General features: G+C 54.7%; 1 protein-coding gene across 1 annotated transcript; it reads right to left on the bottom strand.

The window, feature by feature from the left end:
* Nucleotides 1-2,402: 2,402 nt before the first annotated feature.
* Nucleotides 2,403-16,690, bottom strand: ALKBH4 (alkB homolog 4, lysine demethylase). Its single transcript, XM_050783785.1, has 3 exons — nucleotides 16,534-16,690; nucleotides 10,450-10,647; nucleotides 2,403-8,733 (listed from the first exon to the last, which is right to left on the bottom strand). The coding sequence occupies exons 1-3, from the start codon at nucleotides 16,654-16,656 to the stop codon at nucleotides 8,146-8,148; spliced, it is 909 nt and encodes a 302-aa protein (XP_050639742.1). The 5' UTR covers nucleotides 16,657-16,690; the 3' UTR covers nucleotides 2,403-8,145.
* Between the last annotated feature and the right edge of the window lie 2 nt (nucleotides 16,691-16,692).

The raw sequence follows: 16,692 nt of genomic DNA, 5'->3' as shown, positions 1-16,692 counted from the left end.
AGACCCTGACACGCAATTCCCCGTGCTGAGGGGCCCTTGGGGAGTCACGCCGAGGGTCCCCACGAGAAAGTTGTGGCATCCTTGGGGGCCGGAGAGGAGCCCTGTGTCTTCTGAGGGGTTCATCCTTTGTGTCCCCTGCAGACATCTGTCTGCGACCCTTGCCCTCCAGCACGCCTGTACTTTCCTGCAGCCTGTAGAAACCTCTTACGGTTTAATATGTGTTTGCTTTGCTAAAGAATGTCAGTGTTGGCCAGGCAAGGTGGAGCACGCCTGTCATCCCACCACTTTGGAAGGCCGAGGAGGGAAGATCACGTGGGCCTAGGGGTGCGAGACCAGCCTGGGCAACACAGCAAGACCCCATCTCTAAAAAAATTATTTTAAATTAGCCAGGCCAGGTGCCATGGCTCATGCCTGTAATCTTAGCACTTTGGGAGGCCGAGGTGGGCAGATCACTTGAGATCAGGAGTTTAAGACCAGCCTCGGCAACAACATGGTGAAACCATCTCTAGTAAAAATACAAAAAAATTAGCCGGGTATGGTGGTGGGTACCTGTAATCCCAGCTACTTGGCAGGCTGAGGCAAGAGAATTGCTTGAATCCAGGAGGCAGAGGTTGCAGTGAGCCGAGATCGTGCCACTGCACTCCAGCCTGGGCGACAGAGCAAAACTCTGTCTCAAAAAATAATAAATAAATTAAATAAAAATAAATTAGCTGGGCATGGTAGTGCATGCCTGTAGTTCCAGCTACTTGGGAGGCTGAGGCAGGAGGATTGCTTGAGCTGGGGAAGTAGAGGCTGCAGCGAACTATGATTGCGCTACTGGCCGGGCACGGTGGCTCACGCCTGTAATCTCAGCACTTTGGGAAACCGAGGTGGGTGGATCACTTGAGGTCAGGAGTTTGAGACCAGCCTGGCCAACATGGTGAAACTCTGTCCCTACTAACAATACAAAAAATTAGCTGGGCATGGTGGTGCTCACCTGTAATCCCAGCTACTTGGGAGGCTGAGGCAGGAGAATCATTTGAACCCAGGAGGCAGAGGTTGTGGTGAGCCAAGATCGTGCCACTGTACTCCAGCCTGGGCGACAGAGTGAGACCCTGTCTCTGAAAAAAAAAAGAAAGAAAGAAAAAGAAAAGAATGTCAGCATGTCAGTGTCCCTCCAAGGAGTGGCTTTGGGTCAAGACAGGCCGGCTCTTCTAAATGAATGGCTCCTCGTGGCTGGGAGAGGCGGCAGCCTCTTACCCTGGCCTGAGCCTTTTGGGAGGGGCCCTGCTGGGCCTTCTCCTGCCTCCCACCTTCCTGCAGCATCTGTGCCCCTGCCCACGCAGTGCCACACTCCCCAGACTATGGAACGCATCTCCAGTGCCATCTGGGGGCCAGTTAGTGTACCTGGTCCCCAGGCAGAGTTCTTGACCTGGCGGCATCCAGGCAGGTATTAAGTGCCCAGTGATGGTGGCACGTGGGTGGGGACGGAGCCACATTCAAGTCTAGCTCTCTGATTAGGAGGATGACGGTGTTGGAATTTCCTGTTCTCTTTCTCCTAGAGTTCTTGTTCTCCCAGCTCCAGACTTTCTAGTTTCGAGGAATGAGGCAAACCATTGCTGTGGGAATAGCAGTGACCATGGGTAGGGCCATGGTGGCTGGGAGAGGAAACCTCAGGGTCACCCCAGAGCCTGTGGGGAGACGGAGGGTGAGCTGTTGTCGGAGCTGCAGAAACACCTTGAGGGGCAGCATGGGCGATGGGGAACGCCATTGCAGCCTAGAAATTCAGTTTCTGGAGGTTTAGCCTGTCTTTGAACAGTGTTTAAGAACAGAGGCCTCCAGGCCGGGCGTGGTGGCTACATCTGTAATCACAGCACTTTGGAAGACAGAGGCGGGCGGATTGCCTGAGATCAGGAGTTCGAGACCAGCCTGGCCCACGTGGTGAAACCCCATCTCTACTAAAAATACAAAAATTAGCCGGGCGTGGTGACACACCCCTGTAATCCCAGCTACCCAGGAGGCAGAAGCAGGAGAATCACTTGAGCCCGGGAGGCAGAGGATGCAGTGAGCCAAAATCACGCCACTGCACTCCAGCCTGGGTAAAGAACGAGACTCTGTTGTTTTTTTGTTTTTTTTTTGAGACGGAATCTCTCTCTGTCGTCCAGGCTGGAGTGCAGTGGCCAGATCTCAGCTCACTGCAAGCTCCACCTCCCGGGTTTACGCCATTCTCCTGCCTCAGCCTCCCGAGTAGCTGGGACTACAGGCGCCCGCCACTTCGCATGGCTAGTTTTTTTGTATTTTTTTTGTAGAGATGGGGTTTCACCGTGTTAGCCAGGATGGTCTCAATCTCCTGACCTCGTGATCCGCCCGTCTCAGCCTCCCAAAGTGCTGGGATTACAGGCTTGAGCCACCGCGCCCGGCCAGAGACTCTGTTTAAAAAAAAAAAAAAAAAAAAAAAAAGAACTGGGGCCTCTGCCTCAGTTTGCCCTGGAGCCAGCTGGCGCCCGTCCTAATTTGGAGCACAGTCTTCCCGGTGCCTAGACATGCCAAGGCCCCTCCCACGTGGGACACCCTCTCCGTTTAGTACCTGACCACCTGTTTCAAAACACAGGTGTTTCTGGTTTAGAAACTTGGAAGGCAGAATGTGTTTTCGCATCTTCTAGGAGGGTTTGCTGAGGACCGGACCACGTAAGCCTGAGTGGATCCGGACTCAGCTGCAGCCCTTACCCGCCTCGTGCTGATGATCTATGCATGCAGCAGACACATCCACTGTCCTGTGTGCGGGTTTTTAAAACAGTTGCCCTGGATGAAACTGAATAAACCAGTGACGCTATTCAAAGTCTTTCTGTTCTTGGGGGGACGCTGTGGGCAGAGGGGATAAACTGCAGCCCCTGGCCCTCCCCTGGCATCTGCTGACTGGGGGACCCCCATCATGGCATAAAAACCTTCTCCTGTAGCGCCCTCTGGCCTCCTGTCACTGGTCACTGGCCAGTGTCCTCCCAGGCTGCCCCGGGAAGGGGGCGTGGACATCTGTAGAATGGAGGCAGGGTGCTCAGGTCCAGACACGCCGCCATGGGGCTCCAGCCAGCTGGGACCCCGAGAGCACAGGGTGCCTCTGCCTGCCGCTTCCCCTCCCAGACAGGTCCCTCTCTTTCCAGAAACAAAGGAAGGGGCAGCCCCAGAGGGTGGCTGAGTGACAACAGAGCCCACCTGGACAGGGTCGGCTTGGAGGTCCCCCCAGTCCCTTCAGGAGAGGAGCCACTGGAGCACTGGTCGCCTGGGGACATTCTCCAGCCCCAGGTCACTGTGGGGCAGCAGGAACAGGTGGGTCCCTCCTGTGGGCTGGTGGCACTGCTGAGGAAGCACCAGACAGCTTTTTTTTTTTTTTTATTCAGAGTGGCTCTGTCACCCAAGCTGGAATGCGGTGGCATGATCTTGGCTCACTGCAGCCTCCTCCCTCTGGGTTCAAACGATCTTGTGCCTCAGCCTCCCAAGTAGCTGGGATTACAGGCACACACCACCATGCTTGGCTAATTTTTGTATTTTTAGTAGAGACGGGGTTTCACCATGTTGGCCAGGCTGGTCTCGAACTCCTGACCTTGTGATCTGCCCACCTCGGCCTCCCAAAGTGCTGGGATTAGAGGTGTGAGCCACTGCGCCCGGTCTATGTTTTTAAAAATATAGGTTTATTTTAGAGACAGTCTGGCTCTATTGCCCAGGCCAGAGCCAAAGTGCAGTGGTACAATCATAGCTCTCTGCAGGCTCCAGCTTCTGGGCACAAGCAATCCTCCCACCTCAGCCTCCCAAGTAGCTGGGACTACAGGTGCACACACCACCATGCCCAGCTAATGTTTTTTGTAGAGATGGGATCTTGCTATGTTGCTCAGTGTGGTCTTGAACTTCTGGCCTCAAGCGATCCTCCTGTCTTGGCCTCCCAAAGTGCTGGGATTACAGGTGTGAGCCACTATGCCTGGCCCGTTCTGTATCTTGTCGCCCACTGAGGTAGAGGCCCCCTTCTAGGAAAGAATTTGTTTTGTTTTGTTTTGTTTTTTCGAGACAGTCTCTCTCTATCGCCCAGGTTGGAGTACAGTGGCATGATCTCAGCTTGCTGCAACCTCCACTTCCTGGGTTCAAGCAATTCTCCTGCCTCAGCCTCCTGAAAAGCTGGGACTATAGGCATGTACCACCACCATGCCCAGTTAATTGTTGTTGTTTTTTGAGATGGAGTTTCACTCTTGTTGCCCAGGCTGGAGGGCAGTGGCATGATCTCAGCTCACTGCAACCTCTGCCTCCCAGGTTCAAACGATTCTCCTGCCTCAGCCTCTTGAGTAGCTGGGACTACAGGCATGCACCAACACACCTGGCTTATTTTTGTATTTTTAGTAGAGATGGGGTTTCTCCATGTTGGCCAGGCTGGTCTCGAACTCCTGACCTCAGGTGACTGCCTGCCTCAGCCTCCCAAAGTGCTGGGGTTATAGGTGTGAACCGCTGCACCCAGCCTCTTTTTTTTTTTCTTTTTTTTTTTTTTTTGGTATTTTTAGTAGAGACTGGGTTTCACCACATTGGCCAGGCTGGTTTCAAACTCCTGGCCTCAAGTGATCTGCTGGCCTCTGCCTCCCAAAGTGCTGGATTACAGGCATGAGCCACCGCACCAGGCCTTGTTATTATTTTTAACTCTGGCACTTCACCCTAGAGGCTGCTAGGAATCAGGTGTGCCAAGCAACTGGCACCACTCCATGGAAAGCGTTTGGGGCAGTGCCTTGGTTCTGCCAACCCTAAGAGGCCAGGCTGCCCCTTGGGCTGAGCAGTGGCCTCAGTACCAAGCCGCGGGCCAGCAAGCCCACCAGCCTCGAGACAGACTGCACTTCCGGTGGAGGCTGCCATTTCCTTAAAGGGAAAACATGCCCCACCCCTGTCAAGGGCAGGACACAAATCACTGGCATGGAGGAACCCACTCCACACCCAGCAGATCATCGACACAGACTTTTTTTTTTTTTTTTTTTTTTCCCAGATAGAGTCTCACTCTGTTGTCCAGGGTGGAGTGCAATGGTGCGATCTCGGCTCACTGTAACCTCCGCCTCCCGGGCTCAAGTGATTCTCCTGCCTCAGCCTCCTGAGTACCTAGGATTATAGGCACCTACCATCACGCCTGGCTAATTTTTGTATTTTTAGTAGAGACGGGGTTTTGCCATGTTGGTCAGGCTGGTCTTGAACTCCTGACCTCAAGTGATCCTCCTGCCTCAGCCTCCCTAAGTCCTGGGATTATAGGCATGAGCCACCTCGCCTGGCCCAAGACTTTTTGCCTCAGATGCTGCAGAGCCCTGGTGGGTCCCAGGAGGGCAAGGCCCAGACAGGAGCCGAAACCCATGTAGAACCTGACAACCTATAGCTCACACCTGTAATCCCAACACTTTGGGAGGCTGAGGTGGGCAGATCGCTTGAGCCAAGGAGTTCGAGACCAGCCTGGGCAACATCGCGAGACCCTGTCTCTACAAAAATACAAGAATTACCCGGGCTTGGTGGTGTGTGCCTGTAGTCCCAGCTACTGGGGAGGCTGAGGTGGGAGAATCATCTGAGCCCAGGGAGGTCGAGGTCTGCTGAGGTAAGTGTGCTGACGGATGTGGAAACTGCCACCCCAAACACAGGTAAGCAGACTTTACCCTGCAGGCGGTGGCTCCTGGGGCCCAGCCCTGCAGAAACACATGGGGCAGCTGGGCGGAGGGGCTCACGCCCATTATTCCCAGCGCTTTGGGAGGCTGAGGCAGGCGGATTGCTTTTGAGCCCAGGAGTTTGAGACCAGCCTGGGCAACATAGCAAGACTCTATCTCCACTGAAAATCAAAACAAAACAAGACAACTAGCTGGGGATAGTGGCACACGCCTGTAGTTCCAGCTACTGGAGAGGCAGAGGGGGAGGATCACTTGAGCCCAGGAGGTCGAGGCTGCAGTGAGCCATGATTGCGCCACTGCACTCCAGCCTGGGCAACAGAGCAAGACCCTGCCTCCGCACCCCCACCCCCCCCAAAAAAAAAGAAAGAAAAAGGAAATATACAAGGCTATGGGGTAGTGTACGGGGGCCAGGCTATGGCAGAAGCCTCCCAGCATGGCCTTCTCCAGCCCCATCCTCATTGGGTAAGGTGTCGCTGTGGATCTGTGTGTTGCAGCTTCAAGGACAGACCCAACTCGGATGTCACCAACTTACCAGGTAATGGAGTTTCCTAAAGTGTGCTCTGCTGGAAGGGCGAGCACGGAGGGGGCCCGGGGAGGGAGGTTTCCTGCTCTACAGCATCCCCAAGCCTCACCAGGCCTCTCCCCTTCAAGTCTCTATGTGCATCGTTCTCCAGATGTCCCTCCCCATTGCTGGAGCATCGTGCAGCGGCCAGCCCAGCCTGCCAGGGGCAGAGACCCTGCACTGGTCCCCGGGCTGGCTTATCTGCTCCAGTGCAGGGATGATCAGCTGGAACTCTGACCCCACTCACATCTGGATACGCAGTGAGAGGCCCGTTGCGGCCGTGACACTGGGAGGAAGCCGGGAGGAAGCAGGGCTCCATGCTCTTGCTCCAAGTGAGCCGACCAGGGAGCCAAAGTCAAGGTGGCCTGGGAGCCATATCCACCCACCTGGCCGCTGGGCTCTCACAGCCACTAGAAACCCAGCAGCCTCTCCCCTGGGTCTGTGCGGGGCTCTTCAGCCCTCCTGGGGGCTCAGTGGCTGGGACGCTGCTTTATAGACAGTGCATGGCTCCGCCACCTGACAGCTCCCAGAGGGTTCTGGGGGTGACTGTAAAGAGCGGTGCTGGCCCCGAACCTTTCCTATTCCCCTGGATTTAGTTTCCAGTAAGTGGTGGGGAACTGAACATTTTGTCCCATAGTGGTGGGAGAGAGGGCTGGCCACATGGGTCCAGGCCACCCCTCAGCCTCCACAGCCTGCCTCTCGCCCGGCCACAGGGACAGCAGAGCAGCTCCCCCATCCAGGTAAGCCCCCTGCCCCCCACACAGCCCCATCACAAGGGAATAGCCGCCTGGTGTCGTGGGAGGTGAGGAGCTTTTTTTTCCCTTTTATTTATTTGAGGGACAGGGTCTTGCTCTGTTGCCGAGTAAGTGCAGTGGTATGATCATGAGCTCACTGCAGCCTTGACCTCGTGGTAAAGTCATCCTCCTGCCTCAGCCTCTCTTACAGGTGTGTGTCACCACGCCCAGACACCCAGCTAATGTTTGTACTTTTTGTAGAGATGGGGTCTCACTATGTTGCCCAGGCTGGCCTCAGGCGATCCTCCCACCTCAGCCCCTCAAAGTACTTGGATTACAGGTGTGAGCCACTGTACCTGGCCGGGAGCTTTAATTTTTCCCACATGTTAACAGCATTATGGGGCTGGGAGGAGGCTCTCAGATTTCCCTGCCCTCCTCACATCCTCAATCCCCCGGGGCGTGGGGGTATCAAGCATGAGTCAGGCTGAGCCTGACTCTGAAGCTATTACCAGCTCTTTAAACTTCAAATCTTCAACCAACTCTGTTCTCTAATCCAACACATTCCCCAAATGAAGGGGCTGGACGGTGAGATATCAGGACCCATGAAAATAGATGCATAATAAAGGTGAAAATCATTTAAAATGTTCCCTTCTTTTTTTTGAAACACTCTTGCTCTGTCGCCCAGGCTGGAGTGCAGTGGCGCAATCTTGGCTCACTGCAACCTCCACCTCCCGGGTTCAAGCGATTCTCCCACCTTAGCCTCCCAAGTAGCTGGGACTACAGGTGCGAGTCACCACACCTGGCTAATTTTTGTATTTTTTGTAGAGACCGGTTTTCACCATGTTGGCCAGGCTGGTCTCGAACTCCTGACCTCAAGCGATCCACCCGCCTCAGCCTCCCAAAGTGTTAGGATTACAGGCGTGAGCCACCGTGCCCGGCCCCCAATATTTTTTAAGCTCAAATGATCCCACGTCCCCAAGACTGTGACAAATTAAATAACCAAAACAAGCATGGCCACGGTCCAGGTGGAAGGGGGCTGCCCCGAGGTGCGTTCCCATCAAAACCCGCTCCCGGGTGCGGCTCACACCGCTCACAGCATGTCACCCATCTTCTCTTGAAACCCCGTGAGTTACGGGAGGCCCTGTCCTGTGCTTCCCGTTTCAATCCCAGGATCAGTCAAGTCTGGAGCCAGGGAGGCGGCTCATACGGGTCTTCCCTGGAAGGAGAAGGCAATTCGCAGCAGTTCCTGGCCCAGCTCTTGCTGCCCCCCTCCGGGGCCGAACTCGGCTGACAGCTCCCGGAAAGTGACGCAGACGCGGCGGGCCTCGATGTGTCTGCGGTGGATGGCGTGCTTCCACTGGTGCCTTGCGGCCCCCGTGAGGACCAGCAGGGAGCGGGCGGGTAAGGGGATGGCCACCTCCACCTCCTGGCATAGCACCGACCGGCTGGGTGCTATCACGCTGTCCACCAAGGCCTCCGGGGCAGCCGACGGGGCCGAGCAGAGGAGCAGGCTCCCGGGTGCCTCCCGACACATGGACAGCACGGTGGGGGACAGGAGGTTGAGGCTGACCAGCCGCTCCCCCCACAGCCAGGCGTCGTCCAGGTGGGGGTCGATGGCAGAGCCGCGCTCGGGGCAGTAGTCCAGGTTGCACTGCTCGACGGGCCGGAAGCCCTCCAGCCCCGGGTAGAGGCTCATCCTCCGCACCACCTCCCGGCTGAAGCTGGGGAGGCCGCAGAAGCCCTCGGTCTTTAGCTTCTGTTTCCGAAAGTTGACTTTGGGGCCATAGTCCTGACGGATGAAGACAAAAAGAACATGAGGTGTCTGACTTTATGAAGATGTCTACCACAGACTAGGTCGGAAGAATTCAATCACAGTGACCAAGGCAAGCAAAAGCCTCCTGGCTTCATGGAGGTGAAGCAGGAGGAGGCAGACTCAAGGAGACAGAAGTGACAGCAAATGGCCGGGCGTGGTGGTGCATGCCTGTAATCCCAGCGCTTTGGAAGGCTGAGGCGGAAGGAGCTCTTGAGGCCAGGAGTTCGAGACCAGTCTTCTCTACAAGAAATTTAAAAATTAGGCTGGGTATGGTGGCTCCCGCCTATCATCCCAACACTTTGGGAGGCCCAGGCGGGTGGATCGTTTGAGCCCAGGAGTTCGAGACCAGCCTGGGCAACATAGCAAAACTCCATCTCTAGTAAAAAAAACAAAAATTAGACAGATGTAGTGGCACAGGCCTTAGTCCCAGCTACTTAGGAGGCTGAGGTGAGAGGACTGTTGGAGCTCAGGAGGTTGAGGCTGTGGTGAGTGGAGACTGAGCCACTGTACTCCAGCTTGGGAGACAGAATGAGACACCCTGTCTCAAAATAATAGTAATAATAATTAGCTGGGCTTGGTGGCATATGCCTTAGTTTCAGCTACTCAGGAGGCTGAGGTAGGAGGATCACTAGTGCCTGGGAGGTCAAGGCTGCGGTGAGCCAAGATCACACCACTGCACTCCAGTCTGGGCAACAGAGCAAGACCCTGTCTCAAAAAAAAAAAAAAAAAAAAAAAAAAAAAACCAACCACGAATAACCTGTACACAAATGTTCACAACAGCCAAAAAGTGACAACACCAATGTCCATTGACAGATGAATGAGGAAATGAAATGTACAAACATCCAACAGGATGTCACAAAAGAATGGGGCCGGGCGCGGTGACTCACGCCTGTAATCCCAGCACTTTGGGAGGCCAAGGCGGGCGGATCACTTGAGGTCAGGAGTTCGAGACCAGCCTGGTCAACATGGTGAAACACCGTCTCCACTAACAATACAAGAATTAGCCGGGCGTGGTGATGGGCACCTGTAGTCCCAGCTACTTGGGAGGCTGAGCCAGAAGAATGGCTTGAACCTGGGAGGCAGAGGTTGCAATGAGCTCAGGTCATGCTACTGTACTCCAGCCTGGGTGGCAGAGCGAGACTCTGTCCCAAAAAAAAAAGCTACAATGAAGGCTGAGGGGGCACCCAGGGATGTTGACTGTCCCAGTGGCCATACATGGAGGCTGGGGAGGGAGGAATGGGGGTGAGGGGGTGAGGGGACGTGAGGAGGCGGGGTCACTCCAGCCTCCAGTAGAGTTTGGACACAGGTAGGGAAGGGGTGAGTTGGAGGGAACAGCAGGCCCGGGGAAGGGGAAGCGTGTGAGGAGACAGGACACTGATGGTGACAATGGGAGGTGGGGGCGCCTGCAGCTTGGGAGAATGGGGTGCCCTCGCCACCACCATTGGTGCAGAGAGGGGCAGAGAGCCCAGCAGCACATATCACGGGGAGAGGGGTACCCGGGTGCACCTCTGCCCATCAGACACACATCCTGCAGCACACAGGCTGCAGACGGCCCCAGGGTCTGGGGAAGTCGCCCACTACTAACCCTGGAGGTTTGTGGGGTATGGCTGCAGAGGAAGGGGAGGGTCCCCAGCAGTAGGGCTGCCCCCTCAGCGCAGCCCAGCCCTCCCCATGGGCTCAGGGCCGGCCTACCTGCTTCCTCCGTCCAGACTGGGAGAGCTTCCAGGGGTCACGGTCCATGAGCCGCACCAACTCAGCTTCTTCCTCCTGGGTCACAAAGTCCTCGATCAGCATCACTCCTGGGAAGGGGAAGGCCCAGCCCTCAAAGTCAGATTCCTCTGCACCCACGGCCCAGCCGGTGTCGGAGCAGTAAATGAAACGGTATGTTTTCTGCAAAAGAAACACAGGTCCACAGGCTGGGCAACAGAGCGAGACCCCGTCCCTACGAAAAGTTAAAATAGGCTGGACGCAGTGGCTCACACCTGTAATCCCAGCACTTTGGGAGGCCGAGGTGGGTGGATCACCTGAGGTCAGGAGTTCAAGACCAGCCTGGCCAACATGGTGAAACCCGATCTCTACTAAAAATACAAAAATTAGCCAGGCGTGGTGGCAGGTGCCTGTGATCCCAGCTACTCAGGAGGCTGAGGCTGGAGAATTGCTTAAACCTGGAAGGCAGAGGTTGCAGAGAGCCAAGATGGCACCACTGCACTCCAGCCTGGGCGACAGAGTGAGACTCAAAAAAAAAAAAAAAAAAAGTTTAAATAAAAGTTAGCCAGGTGTGGCAGAGCTACTCAGGAGGTTGAGCAGGAGGATCATTTGAGCCCAAGAGGTTGAGGCTGCAGCGAGCCATGGTTGTGCTACTGCACTCCAGCCTGGACAACAAAGCAAGACCCTGTCTCAAAAAAAAAAAAAAAAAAAAAAGGGAAAGACGCGTCCTGGAGCCATGGCAGCTCCGGCACTTGTGTGCCCTCAGGAGACCCTCTGATGGCTCATTCCTCCTCTCAGGCCACCGTAGAAGGCAGCTGGAGACTAGGGGGAGGTGCAGGCAGAGCCTCTGCCCCAGGCTGACCGGGGGACGGCCTGCAGCCCTCTGGAGTTAACATGAATTTGACTGGTTTCCTTTCTCACTTTCCTCCCCTGTAAAAGAGAAGGGTTTGTACAACGCGTTTTTCCTTCTCCATTTTACAAAGGAGGCTCAGCAAAGTTAGGGAACCAGCCCGAGGCTGGACAGCACCTCCTGCACTCCCATCTCCATGGCTGCTTCCAGGAAGACCCAAACTGCCTATCTTGAATCTGTGGACCCTCATCTCTTTAGGTCTTTGCTGACGCCACCCCTGTATCCCAGGGGCTGCCCGTGCCTATCACCAGCCTGAGGGTCACCCAGGAGGGCAGCCTCCTTCCCTACTGAGCTGAGCATTCAGCTGAGCTCCTCAGCGCCCCAGCCTCCCTCCTCTTCACTCTTGTCCTCAGGGCACTTTTCCAAACCCAGCATCACCCCTCAATCCTTATACCCTGGGCTGTCACTCAACTCCCACCCCATGTCCCTCTCTGCTCTGCCACCATCCCTGAGGCCTGGCGGTACTCTCAGGGCTCCCCCATGCTAAGGAAAGTCTGGAAACCAAGACGGGTGCGGTGGCTCACACCTGCAATCCCAGCACTTTGGGAGGCCAAGGTGGACAGATCACCTGGGGTCAGGAGTTCGAGATCAGCCTGGCCAACATGGCGAAACCCCATCTCTACTAAAAATACAAAAGTTAGCTGGGCGTCGTGATGCATGCCTGTAATCCCAGCTACTCGGGAGGCTGAGGCAGGAGAATCCCTTGAACCCAGGAGGCGGAGATTGCAGTGAGCTGAGGTTGCACCACTGCACTCCAGCCTGGGTGACACAGCCTGTCTCAAAAAAAAAAAAAAAAAGTCTAGAAACTACTCCTGGCCTTGTCTCCTCCCAAGCCACGGCTCCTCCTCCTCCTCTCCTGTCACCACCATTTCTGTACCTGCAGCCTCCCATCCCCCAACTCTCCCGGGGCCTCCACCTCTCTCAACTGTCTCTTTTCTGCCTTCTGTGCAGCCATCCTTGACCCTGACCCCAAGTCACGCTGCCAGTGACTACTTCTTAAATCTCTCCCTTGGCTTCGGCTACCCCTTCCTGTCCACCTGTCTTCATTAAAAATAGTTAGTTAGGCCGGGCGCGGTGGCTCACGCCTGTAATCCCAGCACTTTGGGAGGCCGAGACGGGCGGATCACGAGGTCAGGAGATCGAGACCATCCTGGCTAACACGGTGAAACCCCGTCTCTACTAAAAAATACAAAAAAAAACTAGCCGGGCGAGGTGGCGGGCGCCTATAGTCCCAGCTACTCGGGAGGCTGAGGCAGGAGAATGGCGTGAACCCGGGAGGCGGAGCTTGCAGTGAGCTGAGATCCGGCCACTGCACTCCAGCCTGGGTGACAGAGCAAGACTCCGTCTCAAAAAAAAAAAATAAAATAAAAATAAAAATAGTTAGTTAATGGCCAGACGTGGTGGCTCACACCTGTAATCCCAGCCTTTTGGGAGGCCAAGGCGGGAGAATCACTTGAGCCCAGGAGTTTGAGACTCGCCTTAGCAACACAGAGAGATCACATCTCAATAAAGAAATAATAAATTCTGGCCAGGTGTGGTAGCTCACACCTGTCATCTCAGTTCTTTTGGAGGCTGATGCGGATGAATTACTTGAGTACAGGAGTTCGAGACCAGCCTGGCCAACATGACAAAGCCCTGTCTCTACTGAAATAAAAAAAAGTAGCTGGGTGTGGTGGCGCTCCTATAGTTCCAGCTACTCGAGAGGCTGAGGCAGGAGAATCGCTTGAGCCGGAAGATGGAGGTTGTAGTGAGCCGAGATCGCGCTAGCGGACACCAGCCTGGGCAACCCCATCTTGAAAATAATAAAAAAACATTTTTTTATTTTCTTTTTTGAGATGGAATCTCGCTCTGTCACCAAGACTGGAGTGCAGTGGCACGATCTTGGCTCACTGCAACCTCTGCCCCCTGGGTTCAAGCGACTCTCCTGCCTGAGCCTCCCAAGTAGCTGGGACTACAGGCACATGCCACCACGCCCAGCTAATTTTTTCTTGTATTTTAGTAAAGACGGGGTTTCACCATGTTGACCAGGATGATCTTGAACTCCTGACCTTGTGATTCTCCCGCCTCGGCCTCCCAAAGTGCTGCAATTACAGGCCTAAACCACCGAGCCCGGCCCATAATAAATTTTTAAAAAAGAGTTTCGCCAATGAAATATTTGCATCCATGGCACTAAACATTTTACATGGATTATCTAGTTTCATCCCTAGGACAGCCCCAAGAGGAAGGTACCATAACTATCATGGGCAGGAGGTGTAGACATGCGGAGGTTCTGGCCAGAGTCACCCAGTGAGGACCTCGGAGGCCACCAGACCTCAGCCCTGGGCTCTGTGGCCCGTCTCCTCTTCCTCTCCCATCTCCAGGCTCCTCACACCCTGGGCTGCCACTCACTGTGGGCCGCTGTCTTTCTCTGTTCTTCCCTCCAGGGACCTCAGCCCCTTCTAATGCTTTACTTCCAGCTCAGACACCTCCTGAGATCGACACTATCTCCTCCCGCTCCTGGGGCCCTCCCATGGGAAACATTAAAATTGGGAGTCCCCCGTGTGTCGACTGAGCAGGCTGGACTTGTCCCAAAGGCCATGGAGCGCTCTTGAAGGGTTTTAAAGGAGTGACGAGGTCAAATGTGAATTTTAGAACGATCTGGAGAGGGGGAGGGGCAGCTATGAAGGGGTGGAGGCTGGAAAGTCAGTGAGGAACTGCCCCAGTGCCCTGAGATCCTGGACACCTCATTTTCCTTGTTCCACATCCATCGTGTTGGGAAGGTGTTACCTTCACATGGCCACTGGCGCGGGTCAGACTTTCCGCAATTTCTTTTCTTTTCTTTTCTTTTTTTTTTTTGTTTGAGGCAGGGTCTTACTCTGCCACTCAGGCTGGATTGTAGTGGCGCTCACAGCTCGCTGCAGCCTTGACCTCCTGGGCTCAGGCAATTCCCCCACCTCAGCCTTCCACGTAACTGGGACTACAAGCACACGCCACCGCACCTAGCTAATTTTTAAATTTTTTTTAGAGGCAAGGTCTTGCTATGTTGTCCAAGCTGGTCTCAAACTCCTGGACTCAGGCGATCCTCCTGCCTCAGCCTCCCAAAGGGCTGGGATTCTAGGCATGAGCCACCGCACCTGGCCCCTTCCACAAATTAAAACTCTAAAGTTCATTCATATTGTTGCACAGCCGTTACCACCATTCAGAACTTTTTCATCTTGCAAAACTGAAACTCTTTCCCCATTAAACAACAGATCCCCATCTCCGCTTCCTGAGCCCCTGGCAACAACCCTTCTACTTTCTGTCCTTGTGACTACCCTACATAGCTCACACAACAGGAATCCTGCAGTACTTGTCTTCTGTGACTGCTTCCTTAACTTAGCCTCATGTCCTCAAGGTTCATCCATGCTGTAACATATGTCAAAATGTCCTTTTTTTTTTTGAGACAGGGTCTCGCTATGTTGCCAGAGTGCAGCAGTGGCATGATCATAGCTCACTGCAGCCTTGACCTCCCAGACTCAAGCAACCCTCCCATCTCAGCCTCCTGGGTAGCTGGGACCACAGGTGCGTATCACCATGCATGGCTAATTCTGTGTAGAGGTGGGGTTTCACCATGTTGCCCATGCTGGTCTCAAATTCCTGGGCTCAGGCGATCCACCTGCCTCGGTCTCCCAAAGTGCTGGAATTAGAGGCGTGAGCCACTGTGCCTGGCCTGTCCTTCCTTTTTAAGGCTGAATAGTATTCCACTGTGTGTATACACCACGTTTTCTGGATCAGTTCATCTCTCTTTTTTTTTTTTTTTTTTTTTTTTTTTAAGGAGTCTTGCCCTGTCACCCGAGCTGGAGTGCAGTGATGCGATCTCGGCTCACTGCAACCTCTGCCTCCTGGGTTCAAGTGATTCTCCTGCCTCAGCCTCCCGTGTAGCTGGGATTACAGATGTGCCTCACTAAGCCCGGCAAGTTTTTATAATTTTAGTAGAGGCAGGGTTTCGCCATGTTAGCCAGGCAGGTCTTAAACTCCTGACCTCAGGTGATCTGCCCACCTCAGCCCCCCAAAGTGCTGGGATAACAGGCAAGAGCCACGACACCCGGCCCAACTCATTTCTTGATAGATACTTGGTTTGCTTCCATCTTTGGGCTGTCGTGAATAATGCTGCTATGAACATTGGTATGCAAATATCTCTTCCAGACCCTGCTTTTAGTTCCTTTGGATATATACCCAGAAGCAGGACTGCGGATCATGGGTAATTCTATGTTTAATTCATGAGGCATGCCATACGGATTCCACAGGACCTTGGGCACTTCTACTATGGATGATGGGGCAGTTTCTTCACTGGCTTCCCAGCCTCCACAACTTCATATCTGCCCCTTCCCTTCCCAGGATCTTTCTAAAATGCACATTTGACTTCACTCCTTTAAAACCCTTCAAGAGCTTTCCATGGCCTTTGGGACAAGTCCAGCCTGCTCAGCTGATGCGCAGGGAACCATCTGTGGTCAGACACCACCCGCTCCCCGCTGCCCCCACCAACCTCTCCGGCCTCATCTCTCTCACCTGAGCCATCACCACTCCACCTTCCTACCCCACGCAGTTTTCTGGGCTGGAATGCCCTTGCAACCAACCACAATCCTTCCATGCCAGCCCAAAGGCACTGAGTTCTTTTTCTTTTTTTATTTATTTTCTTTTCGTGAGGCAGGGTCTCGCTCTGTCGCCCAGGCTGAAGTGAGGTGGCTCAATCATAGCTCACTGCAGCCTCCAACTCCTGGGTTGCAGCGATCCTTGAGTTCCTCTTCATTAGTTAACTGGAATTCACTGTCTCCTTGCCCATTGCAGTCCACGGCCTTCAGGCACCGCTGGACTGGTATTCAGCACCCTCGATCGACCCTTTCCGTGTCATCTCCTCGCGGGCCTGTGAAGCTCCCAGCGCCAGACCCGAGAGGCTACGTCGAGGTTTGCAGGCAGATCCCCCCAGAGTCCCCGAGGTTACCTGTGATCGCACCCACCCACATTCCAGCCCCTTCCCCACTCCCAAGCCCGCTCCTTAAAGCCCTCATCTCCTCAGCCCGCATCGCTCCTACCGCAAGGGTCCCTCACAGGCTTTGATCCCGGCCCGTATCATGGCCAAGCTGGGCCTCAGTTTCCCCAGATGCAGAGCGACGTCTGTGGACGAGGCCCCTACACCTTACCGCTGGGGGCAGTTCCCAGGGCGGGTCGCCGCCACGCTGCCGCTCGCAGATCAGACAGGTCCGGATGCCCTTACAACCACATTCCCGAAGGACCTCGGGGGTCTCGGCGGCGGCAGCCGCCATCGCGCCGTCCGGGTGGCCAGTGCGCAGGCGCGGCCG

The sequence above is a fragment of the Macaca thibetana genome, chromosome 3 (genome assembly GCF_024542745.1).
Source record: "Macaca thibetana thibetana isolate TM-01 chromosome 3, ASM2454274v1, whole genome shotgun sequence".
Taxonomy (NCBI): Eukaryota; Metazoa; Chordata; class Mammalia; order Primates; family Cercopithecidae; genus Macaca; species Macaca thibetana.
This window is presented reverse-complemented; position numbering and strand designations above follow the sequence as displayed.

Excerpts from the sequence above, each read along its gene's own strand:
- ALKBH4 (XM_050783785.1), bottom strand. The coding sequence starts at position 16,656 with ATGGCGGCTGCCGCCGCCGAGACCCCCGAGGTCCTTCGGGAATGTGGT. Across the intron at positions 10,648-16,533 it reads CCTGGGAACTGCCCCCAGCG|AAAACATACCGTTTCATTTA; the intron begins GTAAGGTGTAGG and ends TTTCTTTTGCAG. Across the intron at positions 8,734-10,449 it reads AGTCTGGACGGAGGAAGCAG|GACTATGGCCCCAAAGTCAA; the intron begins GTAGGCCGGCCC and ends TTCATCCGTCAG.